This window comes from Anser brachyrhynchus (assembly GCF_964034855.1).
Source record: "Anser brachyrhynchus genome assembly, chromosome: 1".
NCBI classification, from domain to species: Eukaryota; Metazoa; Chordata; class Aves; order Anseriformes; family Anatidae; genus Anser; species Anser brachyrhynchus.
Window position 1 is genome coordinate 211,839,801 of NC_137694.1, and position 17,095 is coordinate 211,856,895.

General features: G+C 51.6%; 1 protein-coding gene across 2 annotated transcripts in view; it reads right to left on the minus strand.

Annotated features, from left to right (window-relative positions):
* SLCO2B1 (solute carrier organic anion transporter family member 2B1) overlaps positions 1-17,095 on the minus strand; it is a 52,639-nt gene that overhangs the window by 2,746 nt on the left and 32,798 nt on the right. For both annotated transcript variants that reach the window (XM_080574358.1, XM_080574359.1), the window contains exons 8-12: positions 13,375-13,483; positions 7,686-7,850; positions 5,976-6,168; positions 5,040-5,193; positions 253-422 (exon numbers count right to left, since the gene is read on the minus strand). In XM_080574358.1, coding sequence (XP_080430484.1) covers positions 253-422; positions 5,040-5,193; positions 5,976-6,168; positions 7,686-7,850; positions 13,375-13,483 — 791 coding nt within the window. The remainder of the gene's footprint in view (positions 1-252; positions 423-5,039; positions 5,194-5,975; positions 6,169-7,685; positions 7,851-13,374; positions 13,484-17,095) is intronic.

Here is a 17,095-nt window from a genome sequence, read left to right on the forward strand (position 1 = left end):
AGAGGAGCAAGGAAGCCCTGCTCTCCCTTAGCCCCACCAACACGTGCTAAAACCCCATAAAAACAGCAGGAGGAACTGCTCACCCCGTGCTCTGGGGGAAGCAGGGCACGAGGCGCAGCATGGGGGTGATTCGACCATCCAGTCCCCCAGAGAGACCCTTCCTCCCCGCTCCTCGGTTTCCCCAATTTCTCCCTGTCCCCAGAGGAGCACCCAGAGGTTTCACCCAGCCCCAGGCCACCCTGGCGTCCCCACCTGAGGATGAGCATGAAGGACGGCGTGTGGGACGTGCTGGCGAGGATCCCCGCCACGCAGGAGAGCACCACGAAGGGCAGGAGCAGGTGGGAGCAGCCGGTGCCGCAGGTCCCGGGCTTGGCGAAGCCCCCCGGCCCGTTTCTGGAGATGCAGCTGCATTGGGTGTAGTTCTGCAAAAAAGAGAGGAAAGCCGGAGGCTGCTCATTTGATCAAGGCAGTGGGGATGCCAGGGATAGCTGCCAGCTGTCAGAGGGAGGGCGGGTGTTTGGGTTTTGTCTGTAAATAATTAGCGGTAATTAGCACTCAACACTACTGGGAGCAGGGAAAGAAAAAGAAATAATGAATCTGACAGAGGACAGCAGACCGAGCGGATGAGGAAACGTGTTTTTCAGTCCCCACATCCAGCTCCCAACATGCTGCCTCCTCTGGAAGGAGGTGCCGGTCCCACCAGGCCCCATGGGCATCACTAGGACGTCGCAGGCGTGAGCTCATTTGGCTGATGGGGAAGCGGAGCTGGGCCCACAGTGGGGCTTTGGTCCATGTCTGTGCTTCCAGAGGCACCTGGACGTGCTCCCAGCCCAGATGCATCCTTGTCTTGTCCCCATGAGCCCCAGCAATGCCTCCCTACCCCTGCAGTGATCCTTCTGGGCTCCTGCTCCCAGTCCTTTGATCCACGGCTGCTGTGCACTGAGGATGCTTAGGCACAGGTTTATTTAATGCCATCATTTGTCAGCTGAATGCTTCGGCATGGTGAGTAAATCTGGATTCTTGGCACGGAACAGTCTCACCAGCAGCTGATAAAACACTCGAACCTGACGTGAGCTCACTGGCTTGTGTTATATTTTTTTGGGCAGAAAGCTCCAGGGGAGCAGCCGGGCACCATCCTGCATCCCCAGTTTGTGTCCTGCAGGGGGGTCTGGCTGCGAGAGCCTGCACCCAGGGCGGTGCTGGGCAGGGCTGGCAGCCGAAGCGGGCAGAGGAGCAGCCCCCCCGCAGCTCCCAGGAGCTTTACACCCAGGCTCAGCACAGTGTTAAACCAGGAAACACCTCCTGGGAGAAAATGCAAAACCTCACCTTTGAGAGAGGGTCATAAATAAGCAGCACGCCGTTTGCAAAGGGAGGATGCCCCGGGCAAGGCATAAGATTTTCTTCTATTTCTCCAGCTTTTAGTTACAATTCTCGTTCTTTTTTATTTATTTACTTGTTTATTTTCCCAGAAAAATCTCATTATTTGGAAGAGACCTTTAAATAAAGAGGGCATGATCTTGGAGTTCCCTGGGGGGGACAGACTTCCCCGCTCCCCGTCGCTGCCATGCAGCATGACCAATTCCTGTACAAGGGATCCGCAAGGATCTGCTCCCTGCTGAGAGCAGGGGGAAGATTTGGGATGAAAGGGGACACAGCTCCTCCTCCCACCTCCAGTAAAGAGGATTTAATATTTCAAATTAAGACTGGGATTTATCTCCTCCAGACATCGGAAGCGAGCTAAACCAAACCAGGCTCCTTCTGCAGTCATCGAGGGAGATGTGGGTCTCAAGAGGACGATCCATCCCCTCCATAGATAAGTGCCCGTGATAGGACAGATGAGTTTGGGCCAAAGCCGTTTAAAAAAAATGCAATTAGATAAATTAAAGCTCTCTTGATCTGTGTGATCACCACCTTTTCCAGAGAATAAGTCACAACATTTAGGGCACTTGCATAAATATAAAGGGAGAAAAAGGGCTGTAGATGCCTGGAGTGGAGCCCCAAAACCATGCTTTGCCTCTCTCATCTGAACCCTCAAAGGATTTCAGAGCAGGGAGCGTGAGCCCAGCTGCAAAACCCTCCAAGCAGTGGGGAGAAGCCACAAAGCCACGGGTGGCCTATCCCCGTGAGAGTCATCGTCTGGGACGTGGTGCCACGAGGCTGCTTTGTCTGCTGGGACAACCACCGGAGCAGTGGGATGAGGAGGAAAACCAAGAACATCCCCACAGCAGGGCTGTGAATCTGGGCAGGAAGGGGCTGCTGGGTGGCAGGCGGCCAGCCCCGGGTTTGTCAGAGCAGTATGCCCAAAAAAACATCGGGAAATTGTTTTCTTAAGAGACAGAGCGGCTCCCATCCAACTGTGCGTGCTTCTCTCTTCGCTTTTCTTTATCCCCTGCTCAGGCCCTGCGGCCATTCACATTTTGGGACGTCCACTGACCAGCCGGCAGCGGAGGGATGTCCCTGCTGCCACCCATGGCCACGCGTGATGGGAGCAGAGTGGGGTTCAGAAGGGCTGTATGAGAGACAAACCCCATGGCACAGAGATACCCTCAGTCCTGGGTATCATTCATGAACGACCTGGATGGCGGGGCAGGATGCGCCCTGCGGGAGTCTGTAGGTGCTCAGGACTGAGGTTGGCTCTGCAGATGCCTGAGCTCGGCTCCAAGTCCAGCACGGTAAAGGAGCAGAGCCCAGCATCTGCAGCCACGTCACTGCACCCCAGGGAAATGTAGCACGGTCCGGATTCTCCATGCTGGCTCAGGGCTTGGCGTGTGTAACCCACGCCGGGGTGCAGTCGCTCTGCGGAGGAAGCTCTCACAATTGGGTCAAGGCTCATCAATACTTGGAAAGAAGGTCTGGCAAATGATCTAAGTGCTGAAGGAAGGAATATCGCTGGCTTTCCAAAAAAGCGTTTGCATGGCACCGTAAAGGGAGCCCTTATATTGTTGTAGCACGTGGCTATATGCAATAATACCTAAAATGACTACAGGACTGGGCGATGTTCAGGAGCAGGGGATGTCAAAGGGCTGAAGGCATCTTTCCCAAGGAAGAAGCAGTTGAAAAGGATCTGCTGTACAAAAGGCAGGCACAGGCGTGCATAAAAGCACACTTGGGACTAAGCTCTGGCAGAAAATGTAAATGTTATTAAAATGAAGTGTTGTTAATTAACAAAATGCAGCTAAAAAGTGCCCAGCCGGTCCCACGCTGCTAATATATCCTGTGCCAAGAACACGGCGGAAAACCATTTACCATATATGCGTTGCTAACGTTTTTCAGCTAGGTTTTTGAACTGGCAAAGATTTCTTTATTATGTATTGGCTGAGCCATATTGCCCGGAGACCCAACAGGCAACGGGCTCAGTGGAAGCCCAGCCCTGGGGGGGTTATGGCAGCAGGCAGGAGAGGGGGGCACAGGGCAGAGGAACAACCTGGCCAGGGCTGCAGCCCGAGGGGAGCCAAGAGCAGAGCACACTTCTCTGCTGAACCTCGTGCACCTGACTCGACCGCTGGTACTGGTGGATAGGATGCATGCTGCAAGGGGATCACAGCATCTTAACCTGCAATCTGCAAGCAGAAAGGTGGAATAATGTTGCCCTCAGGAGGCCCTCCCGGAGTGTTCACTGAAGGTCTAAACCTAACCACTTGTCTATCACCATGCTTGAACTCACCACTTCATTTCTGTTTCAATGCCATTGCTAATTCAGCGTTGCTGGTCCCCAACACCATATTTAGCTGTGATATGAAAAGGATAAATAAAAGACAAGTTTTCCTGGCCTGAAACTGGGAGAGAAACCATACCAAATGTCAAAGCTATGTGAGCTGGAGCAATGGTCCCTCTGGATTTGGCCTGCCCAGAGCGTACAGAATTGCTACCTGAGTCCCCAAAAGTAAGATTTACCTCCTCTCTCTTCATCCCTATACACGATCTACAGGTGCCTGATGTACGGTGTGGCTTGCAGCACCACTAAAAGAAGTTATATGATGGAAACACCCAGGCTATTTTTCCCACTGTAGGCTTCAGCTGTGTGTTTTGGGCTAATATTTCACCCTTACACTTGAGGGGGGCAGTCTGAGCTGAGAGCAGTTTTGCATTTTGCTGCATAAACTCCAAAGCCAAAATGGCCTGGGTCAGTCCAAGCACGGTTAACATGGGTGTGCTGCACAGTTGCTGACAGCATGAGAAGAAGAAACAGAGCTAGACAGATTATTTGAAAGCTCATTCACTCTAATCTTTGAGCAGCATTTTGTGTCAAGCCAAAGAAAACAGTATTGGGTGAGTCTGGGTGATACCTGCTGCAGGAAAGCAGAGCTACATGAAATTGTGCCACCTGCGTTGATATTTTGCCTTCACACCTTGCAAAAATGGAAACACTCGGACCTCAACCTGTTTCAGAGAACTTGATGCCTGAATTAGGAGCCTGGTTTCCATAGGTCCCTACTCAAGGAACACAGATGAGCCAATTCACAGCAGGAGCCTGGTGGAGGTGGGCCAGCTGACCCCATGGAGGAAGCGTCCCTTGAATACGAGAGGTGTCACACTGGGCGATCAAAGTGATTAGCCCTTCCCTTAGTGCACATCATCCTGTGTCTCCGTAGGACACAGAGCTAAAGGAGGTGACCTTGTTGGTCACAGCTTAGGGTGAAGGGAAAGCAGAAGGTCCTTGTGTCATCTGTGCAAGAAGTCCACTCACACTCCTGGATAACAAGGGAGATGTTGCAGCGGGGTCCCTGGTGCAGAACCCGAGCTGGGGTGAAGCAGTGGATGAGCAAGGACACCTCGATGTCCTCAGAGGCCGGGTATCTGGAAGCTCTCTGCCTGCTGGTATCATCATGGGTTGTGCTAGACAGGAAAGTGCTAAGAGACACTGTCTGCAAGGGGTTTTCCTGGGACATTCTCAACCTTACCCTGCTCATCCCACGGGGTGACACAAACCCGGTGCAATGCTAACGAACATCAGAGGACCTGACGGACCTGGGTGCTGCACTGCTCGTCGCCCATCAGCCGTCCCAAGCCAGGACACTGGCTCGCTGGGAATGACTCACCAGGACTGAATTGTCGTCGATATTCACGACCTCGCAGCCAGCGTGGCAGGGCGAGATGTACTCGATAGCGTCAGAGCCGCAGATGGGGTTGTAGGCTTTCTCGGGGCATTTACAGTGGTGGCTGCACTCCAAGGTGTGGAGTCCAATTTCAGAGCTGCAACAGAAAGAACACATTAATGCGTGGTACTGAGCATCATTAACATGCATCTTATATGGGATATATATATGCACTTACATGGGGATTAGTAAAGAAACATTGATTGTTTAATGCTCCCCCATAAAAAATGACACATAGAAATTCCATTATAAACCATAGAGCCTTTGCTCAATGCCCAGGAAAAACATCCTGACCACCAATAGTCATCGGAGTCGCCCACTTCCTTCATTCTGCATTCCCAGCCCTAAATGCGGGGTGTAGGGCAGTGATGCCTCGCTGTGGGAGGTGGAGAGCGGAGGGATGGAGCCAGCTCCCACTGTGACCATGGGATGTGCACGGATCAGCTCACAGAAACACGGATCAAGCCTTTGGAGAAGGCAGGCAGCTCAGGGAAGCAGCCCTGGCTCTGAGGGTATGCTCCTAGGGCTGGTCTCTGGCCACGTTGCTGGCCTTATGAGTAGCACACCAGGCTTTCCAAGATGAAATTTGTAGCCTGCATTATTCGTGCCAAAGAAAGCATTTACTCGGGTTTCACAACCAGTCAATGAAGCTAGAACATGTAAGGACACAGCAGATTTAGGCTTTATTCACAAAAACGTTAATTCCTAGCCTTGTTCTATCGCTGTTAAGCGTTTTGCAGAGGGAATGACCCCAGCCCTGGGTATACATAACCCCCTAACTCCCATCTCAGCCCCCAAGCATGCAGCTGGGGGGGGGCCAACAGTGGTGCCCCTGCCACCAGCAGTGACCCGTCCCAGCCTCGCTGGCGCTGTCAGTACCTCTCGCTGTAGGTGACACCGGCGACCTTCTGCGTGGGGCAGCCGAGGAAGAGAAGGGGGAAGGCCACGAGCAGGCAGAGCAGCATGCCCAGGACGCACATGGCGCTGCACTGCCTCAGGGACACCTGGAACCTCTTCAGGATGGCACCACCCACCACGATGCCCACCATCGCCCCAGGGATGTTCACGGCACCTGGGAAAAGACAGGTCCTACACATTGGTGTCCGTCCTCCAAGCCTTCTCAGCCCCGGAGGATTTATTTTGGGGTTTCTATTTTTCAGCACCACTGATCTGGAGGGGACCAAGGGTTTTGCAGAGAGACTGCTGGAATAATGCTAAGGTCAGAAAGCAGCTTTGCAAGGACAGTCGGCTCCCGCAGAAAACAGGCTCTGTATTGGTGCATGGAGGAGATGGAGGAGCTAGTGTAAAGCTGTAGTTAATCCAGCAAATGTGATTTTTTTCAGACAGGAGGAAATAACAAGTAAACCCAGAGAGGATATTTAATTTCTGCATAATGAAACCATTGATATAATAATGTGCCTGCTTCTGTTGTCATCATTACAAGACTGTGAATGTTTCCATGACGGACTTGGAGTTTTGAAAAACCCCCTTAATATTGGGATACTAAAGAGGTGCAATGTGTTTAATTCATCACAAGATCAACAAGGAGGTTGCCTGCAGCCCATAAATACCCACAGAAGGAAAGGATTTCCAACTACAGAAAGCTTTTTGTATAACAGAGAATGATGAAGCAGTAGCTGGGAGAGCTACTGGATAGATCCATATGAGAAATACAGTGCACATCTTTAACAAGTAACACCCTTTAAAGGGTAAATCAAGCCAGGGAACCACTGCTTCAGCATTTAATCTTCCGATCTGCTTACATTCTTCGGATTTATTTGTTAGAGGCTTTAGAAGATACATACTCTGAGGATGCATACTGTTTGTTTAAAAATACATTTAAAATACTTCTTTGTCTGTTGTCTAGACCTCGGAATGCTCCAGCGGATCGCAAGCTTCATATTTGTGTTACCATGACAAGCTTGCACAGGCAGGTCCGAGCCCAGGGCCGTACATTCTGGGTATTGCAATGCAAGTTAAAGCAGTCTGGTCTCAGGAGAGCGTATCCTGCTTACAACTTCTCCCTTTCCTTCGTAACAATGCCAACAGCAAGAAATTAGCCCAACTTTTATGAGCAATTAGTCTAACGATAGTAAACATTTTGAAGAGCTTAGAGCAGATTAGCACACCAGCCGGGCTGGTCTCTTGCTGCAAAGTGTCTCCAGAATGCATGCGTGTATTTTTGCTGTTTTTCATTTTATTTGCTCTCTACTTGTTAAAAGAACCTTAGCTAATGATCGATGTAAAGTAATCCCCTCCGCAGAAATATGCACAACTCAAACACGATGTTTCTTTGCTCCTTTAATGCAATGAATTCGTCTCCTCTCCTTGAACACAGTGAACTATAGATAAACACTTCCCAGGTCTTAACAGGTTTTATTTGAGCAAGGCCAGGTGGGAGGTAAAGGAAGGAAGGTAGCTAGTGCCTGAGAAGTGAGACAGGCAGGGGCCTCGTGCTGTGTCTCTCTGGAGGTGATGGAAGGAGACTGGCAGCTCCGGAGGGAGAGGTGCTCCTTCAATCATCTCCAGATGATTTTCTAAGATGAGCTCAGATGCTGGCAAGCCCCTGAGCATGACAGCAACACTTACCGATGATCATGTTGGCAAAGGAGGCCGTGAGGGAGAACTGTCTCTCCAGGAACTTCCCCATGAACGTTGCTAAACCAGCGACCATGGCTGAGAGGTTGACCTGAGCCAGCACCACCAGCAGGAAGACGGGGTGGCGGAGGTTCCTCAGCAGGACCATAGGAAAGTCTGCAAGGAAAAGGGGAAATCTGCTGCATCCAGGAGAGGTGAACGGCAAAATATTACCCTGTGGAACGTAGCAAGGCTTTGAATTTCCCTGAAATTTTTGTGCAGAATTAACTATTTAGGAGGAGTGAGCTCTTCCAAAGGTTTCATTCATAAAAGGTCAGAATGTGCGCTTTCAGGGTTTGTCATTCCAGGGCTTGTGTGACAAAGTGGATATGAAGAAGTCAGGATAAAGCATCAGGACACTACAGAAACTGAACGCCCAAGCACTGCAAAACAAAAAATGTGGAAATTCTCTGGCTGAAAATGTTGATAAAATCAATCCTGTCCTGCACGGCATTTTGGAGTAAACAAATGAGCCGTTTCTGAGGGAGAACTCTTCCCATCAGAGCATTTTTGGCTGCTTCTAGTAATCCAATAGCAGCCATAGCAAAAGCACAGCTTCGGCTGAAGGCAGAGACGCAGACAAGCAGACGCAGTGGGGTCATTTGTTACACGTAGGACAGGGACCAGGAAATCCAGTCAGCCCCCAGAAAAGAGTTTGCTGCAAATAAAGCAGCTTCCCTCTCAGCTAACAGCAGCCGTCTAACAAGACATGTCTTGTGGGCAAGGGCTGGAGGCATCAGCAAGCTCTGAGTGAAGCATCTTGACCCAAGAAAACTGATAGCTGGCCTCGACGCTTGGGCGACGCGCTCGAGCAACCCTGAGCATCTGCTAATGCAGAGGACAAATCCGTAGCAATACCTCCTGTCAGGCTCTAATTGAGAGCTGCCAGGGACCTGGGATGCCTTAGGAGGAAACCAAGTGGCTCCGGGGTAGCTTTTCAGCCTCAGCTGAACCTCTGTGCCTGTGTCTCCTGCCTCTAAAGGATGGGCTGTCCTCAGCAAGCTGAAACCTGCATATCTGTCCCCCACTGCCCATGGGCAAGTCCTGAGGGCTGCGGCATCGAGTGGCTGCACACATGGCCCAAGTAAACACGGCCTCAGCTCCTTTCCCTGAAACTTTCTGGCATGGCTTCTTGTAAAAAAAAAAAAAAAAAAAAACATGTAGGAAAAGGAGCTGGGAGGTCATTAGGAGTTAATTTATTTGTTTGCTGTGGTTGCAGTTTTAATGTCCTTTCAGTTTCAGTCACAAAGATGCATTTTTTTGATTACAGGCAAGACAAACACCAGCAGATTCCCCTGTGGCTGAACCCTCACTGCTTAAGCAAAGACCTCTTCAGCCTGCTCCTCAAAGGCATCCACCCCGCGGGATGAGGGCTGCTGAGCGCTGACACCCTCCAGCTGCAGCTCTCCAGCCTGGAGAAATTTCTCCTTCGTGCAGAGCCCGAGCCCCCTTTCTGCTCGTGCCTCTGCTCCCCCTCATTCTGTGCCTCCTCCGTGCTCTTCGTCCGGCTTTGCAGCACGCAAGCAAAGGGCAAGCATAAAGGCAACTTCCAGACAAACAGCGGATGAGCTTCCCAGATGAGGGCTCTGGAAGCCAATATGCTGGAGCAGAGATAAGGAATTAACGGGGAGGATTAATGCGAGGGCCTGCCGTAAATTAATGGTGTTAATTCTCCGCAGCTCACAAACAACTGGGACAATCTTTCTATCTGCTCCAGCAGAGGCTGCGGCAGGGAGAACCATCTGGTGCTCGCCTGGGAACTGCCCCAAGCTGTGTGTTTGTTTTAGCTCTTTTAGTCCCAAAAAGTCACACGTAGAGCAGAGACCCATTGGTGGCTGCAAGGGAGTGACCCGCAGGCAAAGGCAAAGCTCATGTTTGTAGGGGACATCGTGTCCCCAGCTCGGCTCTCTGTGCTCGTGGTTAGGCAAACAGCTCAAGGCACTGGGGAGCAACAAACCGAGGGCTCTAGGGAGGGTCCAAGGGTGCAAGGTCCAAGAGCCAAGGACTCTGAAACACCAAGATGCTGGAGAGCTGGGGGCTCTGCTGTCAGCCAGGGAGGAAAGGGGCTGTGACAATATCCCAGTGCTGGACCGATGCGGACCTCAACAAAGGGAGGTGATTTTACTCTGAAGTATCAACGAAGTCTTTGTTTTTTGAAGCATATTTCTGCCTAGTATGCATACTGGAAAATCTTAGATGTATTGCAAATATGAGACCTCCACTTGCTTGCTGAAAGATCTCCAAGAGCTAATTCAGCTTTCTTTGTGGAAGAATCATCTACAAAAAGATTTATTTTTACCTAGAGTTTTCCAGTCTTTACCCTGTGGTCACCAGAGCAGAGCTGTAATGCTAGGACAGTCAGCAGGTCTCCCACGGCACGGTGGGGGGCAGCAAGGTTGCTGTCCTTTGCCATCACCCTCTTGTTACAAATTCAGTCTGTCTTATAGCTCTGAAGAGGAAGCTGGCCAGATACTAAAAGCAAGTGGAAAAAAAAAGTTCTAAAAACTTTAAAATAAAAAATAAAAAATCCTTGAAACCTTCTTTAGGCATCTTAGAGAAACAAACAAGTCACAAGCCCCGGGTTTTAATTGCTTCGAAGATCACCTTTAATGGATTAATTCCCAGTGTGCGCAACAGAAGCTGAACATCCTCCCAGGTGTTTTCAACAGAAGCCTAAAAATTAGCAATGGAAATGACTTCTAGCTAGCTAAATCCCACTTTCCTGATTGCTGTGAGCAGGGCTGCAGAAGGAGCACGTTGCGAGAACGAGGAGCAGGGTGCAACCCAATGTCACCCTGGCGCATCTGTGCAAGAGCCAAGCCCATTCCCCACAGTGCTTTGACTTTCCTAGTTTTGAATAACTCCAGCAAGCGGAGCCTGCTCACTTCTCAGGTAATCGACCTCATTGTTTGGAAAGGTCCCCAGTGCTTTGCCTGAGTATTTATCCAGTACACAGCTCCATCCTGTTATTGCTGGTTGTGGAGGTAAAAGCTCTTCCTGTCCTTGAAGCGCAGTTCCCAGGGCTTTGCAAAGTGCTCTCGCTGCTCATCACACCTTGTCCCAGAAAGATTTAAAGCCCAGTGGCTTGCAGAGAAATGGAGAACACGAAGCACCTCCTGGGATGGGCTCTAACCCATCCTCGCTTCGTTCCCAATAATATAAGTGGCAAAAATTCCTTGAAGCCTTATTTTGCTCTGTTATCTCCATGTGCACTGAAGCAACAGAGCAAATGACAAAGTGCATTTCCTTCTCCATAATCATGCTCCATTTTGCATCACTTAAGCTGAACTAAGTGACTAAACAGCATTTCTGAACATCTTTCTCCTCCAGGTCAGCTTAGTAACTCAGCGCTTGCCTATGCCAAGCCTTAAGAAAGTGATGAACTCTTAAAGGCATTCCTCATCCTTTCACTGCTCGAGGAGGAGCTTCAAGTGCTCTGCTGAATCACAGCCTGAACAGGCAGTGTCTGCCTCACCTGGAGCTTCCTTAGCCTTGGGCCAGGTTTGCAGAGGGAGCTGCATTTTCAGCAGGGGTATTTTACAACCTGCTTGTGGCGTTCAGAGAACAAGCGGAGGGAGGACTCTGTACGAGGGAGGAACAGGACTGAAATATCCAGGGGAAGACACGAGATGCAGATTGGAGGGCACCGCGGCTGAAAGGGCCTGCAAATCTGCTGAGCTCCATCAGTTATCTCAGCCTGCGAAGGGAGTGTCAGAGCCAGGAGCTCATGAAAAAATCCTGGGTCAAAAAGCACCTTTCTGCAGTCCACTCTGATGGGCACAAAGTCCGAGTCCTGCCATGACAAATGCTAGCAGCCCTCAAGAGCTCTGGGACAAACACTCGCTCCTTTATGCCTTTCCCCATGTCTCAGTGAGTCCCAGCCCTGAGCTTTATCACTGCTGCTATTAGAAAACCCCAGGGATTTCAGCAAGGTTGCTCTCCTGGCCAAAATTACAGCCACGTCATCATTTTCTGGACTGGGACTTTGGGGATAAATTCTCAGAAATAATGAATTTATTAGCACAGCCCTGATGCAAACCCTAAGCACAGGTATTTCCTTCGCTGCACCCAGGCGCAGGGAGCTCATTTTTATTCTTTTTTTTTTTTTTTTCAGTGGCAGAGAGCAGAGTGTTGGTGTGAAAATGCCATCTGAACACTATAAATCTGTTCCCGCACAATAGCTTCCAGCACCGGTGTGCTCAGCACGCTGGTTTGCTAAATGATGGTGCAAGGTCGGTGGGGGAACAGCCTCCTGGCTTGCTCCTTTAACTCAGCATCAGGCTGCGATGAGCAAATGGTGCAAACAGCAGAATAGAAACCTGCCCACGCTCGTCTGGCCGTGCCTGCCCTCCACTGACCTTACCAAAACAGAGAGTTCCCAATAAATGAAAAGAAATATGGAGGAAGCTGACATGGATTGGCTTTGTAGGGCTACTTTTCTTAAGTGATTGCCAAAGATCCAAATATTTCTTTCAAACAAATCTGACCCTTTGACACGGACCAAAGCCCAGTTGATTCCTTTCAGCTCTAAGAGACTCCCTGAGCCCCCTGATTTCCAGACAAGCTCACTGCACTGGGTTAACACCACTCTACACAAAGATGCAGCTGATTTTAGTTGCTCCGACCCTGGCTCCATGCAGCACTGGCCATCCTCAGCAGGACAGGCAGGGCAGCCAGGCTGTCATATCGTCACCAGCCTTGAAGGACAGGACCTGGGGAGACTTTTTTTGGGGATTAAGAGCTACCAGGGCTGCTGGGGTGGGATTGTGATTGCCTGGAAGCCAAGCAATAGCAGATGGTTGTACCCAAGCTGCAAACCCTGCTCTAGCTGTGTATCTGGAACAGGATCATCACTGTCCCAGGCTACCCCAAGGAGCTGGGGGTGCCCCAGCCCTGGCAGTGCCCAAGGCCAGGCTGGATGGGGCTGGGGGCAGCCTGGGCTGGAGGCAGGGCATCCTGACCATGTCAGGGGGGCTGGGGGGGCTTTAGGGTCCCTTCCAACATGAATCACTCCGTGATTCTATCAGAGATTCTTTCCCTTCCCTTGGCTCTCTGCTTGGCCCCCACTTTCCTGCCTGGCTTTGGGTTCTGGTGACGTTTTGTTCCCTTTTCCCACTGCCCACGTGAGCCATAAAGCCACGCAATGCTGAGCGCTACCACTCCCAGGTGGGGCGACGGTGCTGAGCTCCCCTCGAAGGATGCTTCGATCAGCACAGGGTGCAGTCTGGGCTGTGTGCAGACCAGGGAGAGAACTGTAGGCTGAATGTAACCCAGCACTATTCCCAAACTGTGTCCCGAGGGCTTTTATAGGAGGAGACTAGCATTGCAACCTGCCCGTTGCCAGGATGGATGGGTGTGCAAGCAGAAAAATCGTAGAATAATTTAGGTTGGAAAAGGCCTTCGAGATCATCAAGACCATCAAACAACCTGACCTACCGAGTCCCACCACTAAACCATGTCCCTCAGTGCCACATCCAGACATCTCTTAGATACCTCCAGGGATGGGGACTCCACCTCTTCCCCAGGCAGCTCGTCCCAGTGCTTGACCTTACTTACTGAGGGTGCGCTCAGTTCCCTCAGCCAGATCATTACCAAAATGTTAAACAAAATCTCAGCGAAGCAGGGGGATGCACAGACTTACGTTTGATGAACTTGGTTAGAGAGAGGTTTTGCACTTGTTCAGACCTTGACCTGAGCTGGCTGAGCAGATCCTCGCTCTTCTTGCTGCCACTCTCCTTCCCACTCGTCACCTGGGGACAGACGAGAGTTTGTCACTGCCAGCCTTCCCACTGAACTCGCTTCTTCCGCAGCTGCGTTGCTGAAAGAAGGGAAAATCCCCCTCCTGAATCATGGCCTGGCTCTCTGCTGAAGGGAGAGGGACAGACAGCAGCCCACGCTGCTTGCAGACGGAGCTTACAATGTCCTGGGCTCTGCCAGCAGCATCTGTGGGAGCTGGGAGAAGCCAGGCAGACGCCCTACCTCCCGTGATACACGGCTGCTGCGTCCTGCCATCAGGATGAGAGCATCCACACAGACGCCTGGGTTACAGGGGTAAGAGCCAACTTTCTCCCCTTTCCACACAGCACCGAATCACATTTCGTAAATACCCAAGGACACAGAAACTCAAGGAGAGGTGCACCTGGACCGCAGGAGAAGGTCCACCTAAAGCAGGTGAAGGACACTGCGGTTTTGGATGGAGGATGAGCATTTCCCCCGAGTCTCAGTGCTTACCGAGCTGTGCAAATGCCTTTGCCCCTGGTATCAGCAAGGAGAGCAGGCTGCAATTACAAGGAAAAAAAGGTGCAGGCAAGGAGGGGGTCTGGGATGGAGACGCTGACACAGAGGCACCAGAGCAGGGACGTGCTCAGGGCAAGGGGCAGTGCCAGGGGATTCCAGACCCTTCGCCTCTCCCAGCCCTTTTCCACGCTTTTAGATCCTGAGAATCCCAGCAGAATTCTAGCACCTCTGCTCTCTTCAATGGTTTTGGTGGTTTTTAGCCACAACTTTCCCTTGAAAAGCAGCAGCGTGGAAGGGACCTCCTGGAAGAGGCCAAATCCTGCAGCCTCCCTTCTTCCTTCTCAGAGGATTGATGTTTGGCAGCCGGGGGCCAGACGGGTCCAAGTCTCTGTGCTTACACCTCTCATTTAGCCTCTGCCGATGGTTACAGCTCTGTAGGGCATCAATCCAGGTGCACCCCAGCTGTCCTGCTGCCACCTCTCCAAAGCAGAGAGGTGCTGGAGAAAGAGGAGAGGTGGAAGATGGGGATCCTGAATCACCTGAGCTCATCCCAGCCTCCTTGGGAGGTGAGTGCTTGTCCAAGGGGAGCATCCAACCTTCCAGCACCAGCAAGTGGGAGGCCACGAGGGGAGTTTTTTTGGATGCATGTCAGATCCCCTGTTCTGCAGGCTTTTAGGGGACTCACTGGGTGGAGGGCACTAACTAGATGACAAGTGATACTACACAACTATGATTGCATAGAGTGCTCAAGGGTAGTGCAGTTTGCAGTTTTCATGGGGAAAAAAAAAAAAAAAAAAGGAAAGAAAACCCACAGTGCAATTTTAGCCAGCAGCCCTGAGCCAGCAGAGCCCTGTCTGACATCCCACATCAGCTCAGCCACCGCACTGCTGCAGCTCCTGACACAAACTTAACGTGAGTCAGATGAATGAGTTAATTCAATAGAAACTAGATGTTAATTCCTCCAAAGAACTGGACAGCTCATCAGCTAAAATGATGTCCATTTCTCTGAAAACAAGAATGATTATTAAACACTGCAGAGGTCAAAATGTCCCGTGCTGTGAATACCACAATCTCTTCTCAAGAGCCTCTGCAAGGCAGCAGTGGGATTTTTATAACTCCTTTCCTGGTTGTCATTGGTAGAGCTTGGAGATTCTTGTTTGTTTTTTTTTTTTAATTTTTCAAATGCAAAGACAAAATCCAGCTTCCTTTCGTTTTTTCCATTAGGGCGTCTCATAGGACCAGAAACGCAGGTGCTAGAACTGCAGTCCTTTCCAAAAATGCATTCAAGCTGTTACTGACTGCGGCTTCCTCAAATGCCAGCTGCTGGCATTTCGGAGGGGTAACAGCCTGCTGGGCACTGCCGGCACGTGCAGGACACAACCCACATCCCCAGGACAAAACCCCCCCAGCTCGGGATGCCTCGGCATGAGCAGGACATCTCTGTGCGCATCTGCTGCCTCAGCGCCGAGCAGCAGCTGCTCTCTGCGCGCAAAGCAAAGCCCTCGAGGAGAAGGCAAACTCCTCTCCCCGCAGCGGCGTGGCCCCGCGATACATTTCTGCTGCCTGAATGGATCGGGAAACGCATTCCTGCAGGGTGAAGCAGGCATGTTTGGATGCTGGGAAAGCAAGCGGCGGAGGGAAGGGGGTAAATCCTGCCCACTCGCTGGGCACCGGCACGCTGCGCTCCTGCAGCTGGGGATTTTAGCATTACTCTGCGCTGGTGGTTTGGCACACCGGAGTTGGCAGGTGAAATAGCACCACTCGGTTGTGTGTTGCTTCCCGGCCGTCTGCGGCGGCGTTCTTGTCAAACGAAAACAAATGAGCGTGGGAAGCGCCTTGCAAAACGCCCCCGAGCTTGGATTTTTCAACATTGTTCCTTGGAGGGTTCAATGAAGGGGCCCGCACCGCATTCCTGGTTTTTGCAATCCTTTTTTATCTAACGCTCTCTGGATACGTTCGGGGGGTGGAGGAGGCACGCTGGTTTTGGGGAGACCTTAGCTGGGACCCCGAGGAAGCACCAGCCAAAGCAGATGTTTGGGAGGCTCCCAGCCTGCAAAGTCCCCCCAAGATGTGTGTCCTGAGGGCCTGGTGGGCACCGAGCTGCTGGGAGCCAGCTGGGGGCCCTCGGGCACAGAGGGCTGCAGGGATCCTGGGCTGCACGGGGCAAAGCAGCGCCCGCAGGGGCAGGGAGGGGATCCTGCCCCTCTGCTCCGCGCTGGGGAGGCCGCCCCTGGGGTGCTCCTGGGGCCAGAGAGGCCTGGAGCTGGTGGCGAGAGCCCAGCGCGGGGCCCCGAGGTGCCAGGCTGTGGGGCTGTGATCACATTTGGATCACGTTTGACATTGGAGGCACCTCTGGAGATCGTCTGGTCCAACCCGCACTCGAGCAGAGCCTCCCCGAGCAGATCCCTTCCTGCAGCTCCTCAAGCACCGGGCTTTGCATTAGGAAGAGCATCCCCAGCCTGACCTTGAGTGGGGGAAATCCTCCACTTCCAAGCACAGACATGAATAAATCAGCTACAATGGAGCAGGGCTGGGAGCCAGGGGAGGAGCAGGACCTGCTTTGCAGGAAAGGCGGATGAAGGTGGCTCGCCTGCGAGCCGGGATCCTGGCTACTGCACCTGCGACAAGGGCAGCCCGGTTTAATTCATGTACACCACAGGAAGAAGGGATAAGTGACCTGCTCCGTGACAGAGAAGTTTTCTTTGCTTAATTTGGGAATTCTGCAGAGTTCCCCTCTGGCTGTGCAGAACCTCGTGCTCCAGGCTCAGTGAAAAACAAGGTCAGTGAACCCATTTTTTGTATTAAACAAACAAAATGCTAAACCTCATAGACCAAAAAAGGACTAATTTCCCTCCTGACAAGGTCGTGCTCCCTACAAATACTCCTTTATGCCTCTTCCAGCGCATGTGGGTCCCACCAGGGCCCCCGTTTCCTAGCGTGTTAAAATAGCCAGCCCACAGCCTCGCTCAGGCAAAACTGGCTATTTTTAAGCTGCCGTTTGTGCCGGTCTTTAAAGCTCCCTGGGGAAAATCCGACCATTGAGACCAATCTGTTCCAGTAAGGCAGGCACCTGCATGCCAGTGCTACTTGGCCTCCAGATGCTCCCCAGATTGTCTTTCCAAGCT